The sequence below is a fragment of the Muscardinus avellanarius genome (genome assembly GCF_963383645.1).
Source record: "Muscardinus avellanarius genome assembly, chromosome: 3".
Lineage (NCBI taxonomy): Eukaryota > Metazoa > Chordata > Mammalia > Rodentia > Gliridae > Muscardinus > Muscardinus avellanarius.
The window spans coordinates 113,014,139-113,021,334 of NC_137788.1; the positions used below are offsets into that span (position 1 = coordinate 113,014,139).

Consider the following 7,196-nt stretch of genomic DNA (forward strand, 5'->3'; position numbering starts at 1 on the left):
GCCCCGCTCGGGAGTGTGTGCGCTCAGCCTGCAGCGAGTGCCCAGTGGCCAGTCGCACCCTCTCTCCCTCCCTCATCTCCCTGGTCCTAACACGGACACAGGCCTGTGGACTGATATGGAAAAGTGGACAGATGACAGACAGACCCAGTAACGTCGTGTCGACGGGGATCTCAGTAGGCTTCTCTGGTGGTGGGAGATATCAGGGCTGAGGCTTCCATTCGAGAGTGGAAGGACAGGATGGGGGCAGGGTTCCAGGCTACAGGAGACACAACACTCCCCTCGGCACCAGTGCTGGGTGGGTGCTTCCTGGAGGAAGGGTGTGTAAGGAGCATCTCTGCTGGGACCCTGTCTGCACACGCGTGTCCCGCCGCAGGGGAGAGCATCGCTGCAGATGGGCACACGGATCTGAGCAAGCTCGAAGTGTCCCTGACGCTCACCAACAAGTTGGAAGGGCTGGAGGCCGACGAGGATGACGCCAGCGTCCGGAGCCTGCTCCTGAGGTGGGTGAGGTGGCCTCTGCCCGCCGGCCCGAGCTCCCCCGCCCGAGGAGGGTGCCATGGCCCTGCCCCGAGCAAGCATTCCACCTTCTTGTTGGCCCCATAGCCTTCAGGAAGTTCTGCCTGAAGCTTATCTCGAATCCCCCTCGCTGGAGTCTCTGCTCTTCTCCCGACAGCCTCAGCTGTTTGCTGAGTGTTAGAGCTGAAGGCAAAGGGGTGGTTAAGATATTGGCAACAACGTGGGTCTGCAGATTGTGCTGCATACCAGACCCTTCTTCAAGTTAGCCTTTACCACCAGGAACAAGCTATGAGGCGGGTGGGGATTTCCTGCTTCGTAGTTAAGGCAAGAAACTCAGCCATGCCGGGAGCCGGAGCATACACCTGTAATTCTAGTACTGGGGAGGCTGAGACAGGAGGGTCACAGGTTTGTGTCCAGACTCAGTAACTTAGTGGGACTGTTACAAAATAAAGGAGCCAGACAGGCCGGGCGCGGTGGTGCACGCTTGTAATCCCAGCACTTGGGAGGTTGAGACAGGGGGAATGCACAGGTTCAAAGCCAGCCTCAGCTACTTAGTGAGGCTCTCAGCAACTTAGTGAGACCCTGTTTCCAAATAAAATATAAAATAGGTCTGGGAGTATAGCCCGGAGATAGAAAGCCTCTGGGTTCCACCCCAGTATCACCAAAAAAAAAAAAAAAACCAAAAAACCAAACAACAACAACAAAAAAGGGTCCAGGCATGGTGGCATGCATACGCCTATAATTCTAGTACTTGGGAGGCTGAGTCCGGAGGATTGCACATTCTTGCTCAGCCTCAGCAGTTTAAGCCCTGTTTCAAAATAAAATAAAATAAAATGGGACCAGGCATGGTGGCACACGCTTGTAATGCCAGCATTTGGGAGGCTGAAAGAGAAGAATCATGGTTCAGGACAGCCTCAGCTACTTAGTGAGGCCCTTTGCAACTCAGTGAGACCCAGTTTCAAAATAAATAAAGAATAAAAAATAGGGCTGGGGATATAGCTCGGAGGTAGAATGCCCCTGGGTTCCATCCCTAGTACCGCAAAAAAAAAAAAAAAAAAAAAAAAAAAAAAAAATAATAATAATAATAATAATAATAATAATAAATAAATAAAATAAAATTGGGCTGAGGCTATAGCTCAGAGGTAGAATGCCCCTGGGTTCAATTCCTAGTACCACAAAAATAAATACAAAAGACTAGCAATGTAGCTTGGAGATGGAAATGATGGAGATAGAATGCTCCTGGGTTCAATTCCCAGTACCAAAAGAATAAAAGAAAATAAAAATGCAATAATTATGAGAGTCTGCCATCCCCAGCTCTGGGTGGCTAGGCCTGCGTCTGCACAGTGAGGCAGGACCCCCAGCGGGCCAGAAGAGGAGCTGAGTTTCCAGGAGCTCTCTGCCTGCCCGGGAGAGCTGGGAGTGGGTGGGCCGGGTGAGCTCACAGGATCACAGGAGGACCAGGAGAGGTGTCGGGAGCTGTGAGGAGGGTGGGGAGGAGGGCGTGTGTGGTGTGTGCTTGAGGGGACAGGCCCGTTTACCCTCGGGTCCCTGCAGCACCAAGCAGATGCTGGCTGACATCATACAGTTCCAGCCGGGGGACTCTATCATGGAGGTCCTGTCCCTCTCGGCCTCCAGAGAGCAGGTGAGTGCTGAGCCAGCCACAGTCCCGGCTCATTCACCCCTCCACCCTCCCTCCCTCCAAGTGCTACCCACTCCCACCGACCCCCCGACGCCGTCCCCGGCCCTAGCAGCCCACAGGCCTGTTCACACTCAAGTGAGCGGCCGGCCACCTGTGCACCATCTCCAAAGCTAACTTTCCTGAGGACACCGGCTCCCTCCTCTGGGGCCCAGCTGCCCTGGTTTGAGACAGAATGGTGCCCGTCCAGCCTCTCTGCCCCACAGGAAGCAGCTCACAAGCGACTGATGTGCCGACGCCAGGCCTGCGAGGCCCAGACCCCGGAGCTGCTGCGGCGCCACCGCTCGCTCAGGGCGCACTCCCTCCTGCCACTGGCAGAGAAGCAGCAGCGCGTTCTGCGCAACCTGCGTCGCCTGGAAGGCCTGGGCTTGCTCACTGCCAGGGATGGCTACCAGGGCATCGTGGACGAGCTGGCCAAGGTGACGACGGGGGCCGGGCTCTGTGTGCCTGTGCACGGGTGCGCGTGCACCAGGGGGCCCACACTCGTGTGAGTGGACCCAGAGTAGCAGTCCAAAGGCTGGCCGCCCAAAGTTGTCACCAGCCAGAGGAAGCCCAGACTTTTTCAAAAGGAATGGTCCCAAAGCTATATGGGGAGCGGGGATGTTCCTACAACTCTTTTACTAAAAAACAAAGAACCTAAATGGGCATGGTGGTACATGCTTATAATCCCAGTACTAGGGAAGCTGAGACAGGAGAATTGCAGGTTCAAGGCCAACCTCAGCAACTGAGTGAGGCCCTGTTTTCAAAATAAAAGAATAAGCCGGGCACGGTGACACCCGCTTGTAATCCCAGCATCGGGGAGACTTAGACAGGAGGATCACGGTTTGCAACCAGCCTCAATCATAGGCCCTTTGCAACTCAGTGAGATCCTGTTTCAAAATAAGGAATAAGTCCAGGCGTGGTGGCACACGCTTGTAATCCCCACACTTGGGAGGCAGAGACAGGAGGATCGTGCAGGTTCAAAGCTAGCCACGCTGGCTTAGGAGACCCTGTTTCCAAATAAAAATATAAAAAGTAGATCTGAGAGTGTAGCCCAGAAGTAGAAGGGTTTCCAGTACCACCAAAAAAAAAAGAGAGCGAGAGAGAGATCCTGTTTCCAAATAAAATATAAAATATATCTGGGAGTGTAGCCCAGAGGTAGAAGGGTTCCATCCCCAGTACCACAAAATAATAATAATAATAATAATAATAATAATAATAATAATAATAAATAGAAAAATAGAGCTGGAGGGTGTAGCTTAGAGGTAGAATGCCCCTGGGTTCTATCCCCCAGTACTGCAAAAAAAAAAAAAAAAAAAAAGATAGTGCTGGGAGCCAGGTGTGGTGGCGCACACTTGTAATCCCAGAATTCGGGAGGCTGAGACAGGAGGATCACGACAGTTCGAGGACAGCCTCAGCTACTATTTAGTGAGGCCCTTTGCAACTCAGTGAGACCGTGTTTCAAAATAAAGAATAAAAAACAAGGCTGGAGGTGTAACTCAGAGGTAGACTGCCCCTGGTTTCCATCCTCAGTACCGCATAAATAAATAAATAAATAAATAAATAAATAAATAAATAAATAAATAAATAAGAGGAGAAAAAGGGCTGAGGGTGTAGCTCCGAGGTAGAATGCCTTCTGGGTTCCATCTCCAGTACCACACACCAAAATGACAATCATGATAGAAATATCACCCAACACTGAGTTGTTCTGGGGCCTGTGTCGGGCCTTGAGGCTGCCCCACCAGGAAAGGCCAACTGACACCCTGTCCCTTGGTCCCCAACTCCAGGACATCCGCAACCAGCGCAGGCACCGGCAGCGGCGGAGGGCGGAGCTGGTGAAGCTTCAGGCCACGTTGCAGGGACTGAGCGCCAAGACCACCTTCTATGAGGAGCAGGGGGACTACTACAGCCAGTACATCCGGGCCTGCCTGGACCACCTGGCCCCTGGCTCCCAGTAGGTGCAGCTGCGGCTGGGAACGTTACCCTGACCTCTTACCCCACCAATTCTACTCTGAGCCAGGACTCAGCCCGGCACAACGGTCCCCTCCTGACTCTGGTGTCCGAGCCTCACAGCCAAGGTCTTGGGCTCCAGAGCAGCCTGTCCTCTGTCTTCCCCAGCAAGGCGTCTTCCACAGGGCCCAGTTTCCTTCCTGCCGGCCATAGAGCACTGTCTGTGGCGGCAAAGAGCTTATTGGATGGATTATTTGTGGCCTTTTAACCAGGAATTCTGGGAAAAGAAAGAAGCAGCTGTCTCTTCACTACACGGCAGCCCAGCTCCTGGAGAAAGGTGTCTTGATGGAAATTGAAGACCTTCCCGCCTCTCAGTAAGTGTCCTTAGCGGGCAGGGGTCAGGCCCGTGCAGTCGCCGGTGGGGATGGAGACCAGCAAGCCACCTGAAAGGAGGGGAGGAGTATGACCCCTGCCTTGGGGAGCTACAGAGACAGGCATCCCTGGGCTCACATCACAGGCAGTGAGCAGGGCATAGCAGGGCGCGAGGGACCCCGAGTCAGAGGTTTAAGGACAGCTTTCTGCAGACGAGAACAGCCGGTAGGGCCGGGCATGGTGGTGCACGCTTGTAATCCCAGCTCTTGGGAGACTGATACAGGAGGTTCGCACAGGTTCGAAGCCAGCCTCAGCTACTTAGGGAGGCTCTCAGCAACTTAGTGAGACCCTCTTTCCAAATAAAATATAAAACAGGGCTGGAGGTATAGCCCAGAGGTAGAAAGCCCCTGGGTTCTATCCCTAGTACCACACACACAAAAAAGAACAGCTGCTAGGACCCAGCAGTAGGAGAGACATGAGTGAACAGAAGCTGTGCCCCTGGGAGTGGCAGAGGGAGGGAAGCTGACACGTGCCGCTGCCCCGATGAGCTGCGGGAGCAGGGCCCGCCCCAGGGAGGAGGTGGTGAGCCGGGCATGTGGCGCACACCGGTAGTCCCAGTGCTTGGGAGGCTGAGACCGGAGGAGTACAGGTTCCAGGACAGCCTCAGCAGCTTAGCAAGACTCTCAGTACCTTAGACCCTGTTTCAAAATTTAAGAAAAGGAAGCCGGGCATGGTGGCACATGCTTATAATTCCTGTACTTGGGAGGCTGAGACAAGAGGATCACAGGTTGGAGGACAGCCTCGGCTACTTAGTGAGGCCCTCTGCAATTTAGCCAGACCCTGTCTCAAATATAAAGAACAAAAAATAGGGCTGGGGGTGTAGCTCAGAGGTAGAATGCTCCTGAGTTCAATCCCCAGTGCCACAAAAAAAAAAAAAAAGAAAAGAAAAAGAAAGAAAGAAAGAAACAAAGAAAGAAAGAAAGAAAAAGGAGGAGGAGCCAGGCATGGTGGCGCACGCTTGTAATCCCAGCATTTGGGAGGCTGAGGTTCACGGACAGCCTCAGCTACTTAGTGAGACCCTGTGCAGCTCAGCGAGACCCTGTTTCAAAAATATGGAATAAAAACAAATAGCACTGGGAGTGGAGCTTGAAGGTAGAATGTCCCTGGGTTCCATCCCCAGCACTGGAAAAAAAAAAAAAAAAAAAAAAAAAAAAAAAAGAGGTTAGGGGGGTAGGGTGTTCTTGGGTCAATTTTCAGTATCAAAAAAAAAAAAAAGAGCTGACAGGTCCCCATTTTGAATCCTGTTTCCAATAGCTTCCGAAATGTCATCTTTAACATCACACCAGGAGATGAGGCAGGAGCATTTCAAGTAAACGCCAAGTTCTTGGGTGTGGACATGGAACGATTTCAGCTTCACTATCAGGTAAGGGGGCTCCCCTGCGGCCCCTCCAGGTGGCCAGCCTGGCTTCCCACGGCCTCAGACAACTTCGGCCTGGGTCCCCACCTCTCAGTCCTGTCTATTCCTGAAAAGCAGGTTGGGGTGTGTGCAGCCCGATCCCCCTGCCCTGACGCAGACCCCACCGGGAACTGGGGAGAGGGGTGGGCTGATGGCGCCGGAAGTGGGACTAATTCTAAGCCTTATCACGTGTCCGGCTCTGTGTCACCTCTTTTAATCCTCTCCTGCTGCTTTCAAGAATTATCCTTTTTGCAGACTTCAGGCTAAAAGGTTAAGAAGCCAGCCTAAGTCACAGCCAGCTTCAGGGAAGCAGCAGTTTAAATGCAAAGCCTATCCTGCGAGGTAGCACAGGCTTGTAATCCTAGCACTCAGGAGGCTGAGATAGGAGGATGACAGATCTGAGTCCAGCCTCAGTGATTTAGCTATACCCTGCTTCAAAATAAAAAATAAGAAGAAAGGCCTGGAGGTGCAGAGGGGAGGTAGAGTGCCTCTGGGTTCAATCCCCAGTGCCAAAAGAATAAAAAAAATCTCAGTCTTGCTCTGCCGTTCTGCCTGGGAACAGCACGGGAGAACTGGCAAGCCCGGGCGCTACGTCCCCGCCCTCCTGCCTCGGTGCTGAAGGGCGTTTTCAGCCTCCTCGGTGGGCGTCCTCCAGTGATGTGCGAGGCCCTTTCCCTCCAGGACCTCCTTCAGCTCCAGTACGAGGGCGTGGCCGTCATGAAGCTCTTCAACAAGGCCAAAGTCAACGTCAACCTCCTCATCTTCCTCCTCAACAAGAAGTTCTTGCGGAAGTGACAGACCCCTCCACCTGCCGGCGACCCGTGCACTGGGCTAGATGCTTGAATGCGAACACACTACTCTGCTTCCGTGGACACCGGCGCTCAGGGCCGGCGGCTCCACGATGTTCAGGCCTTCCCGGGTGGGAAGATCTGCGGTGCCAAACCCCACGGCTCTCCAGCCCAGGCCCCACTTCTGCCTGGGAAGGCTGGTGCTCCCGGCCTCCGCTGCCTTCTCTGTGTAGACCCCCAGAGCCAGGGCAAGCTCCCTCGCCCAGCTCCCTCTTCAGCAGTGGTGGCTCCTGCCCTGGTTCCTGCCCAGGTGGCGCTGTGAGCCCTCCAGCCCCCAGCCTCCCCTGGGAAGAGAGCCAGGGGCGCAGGGCTGTGATGCCCTTGTGGCCGTGTGGGCAAATGGCCTCCCACAATCCTCAGCCTCCCCCTTGTATGGTCT

The 7,196-nt window shown here is 53.8% G+C and overlaps 1 protein-coding gene across 1 annotated transcript in view; it reads left to right on the plus strand.

The window, feature by feature from the left end:
- The window catches only part of IQGAP3 (IQ motif containing GTPase activating protein 3), a gene marked incomplete at its 3' end in the record, with an annotated part of 47,725 nt that extends 40,961 nt beyond the window's left edge, over nucleotides 1-6,764 (plus strand). The window contains exons 32-38 of the mRNA XM_080693170.1: nucleotides 374-500; nucleotides 2,071-2,158; nucleotides 2,419-2,631; nucleotides 3,979-4,145; nucleotides 4,414-4,515; nucleotides 5,828-5,936; nucleotides 6,651-6,764. Of these exons, the coding sequence (XP_080549296.1) occupies nucleotides 374-500; nucleotides 2,071-2,158; nucleotides 2,419-2,631; nucleotides 3,979-4,145; nucleotides 4,414-4,515; nucleotides 5,828-5,936; nucleotides 6,651-6,764 (920 nt within the window). The remainder of the gene's footprint in view (nucleotides 1-373; nucleotides 501-2,070; nucleotides 2,159-2,418; nucleotides 2,632-3,978; nucleotides 4,146-4,413; nucleotides 4,516-5,827; nucleotides 5,937-6,650) is intronic.
- Nucleotides 6,765-7,196: the final 432 nt, after the last annotated feature.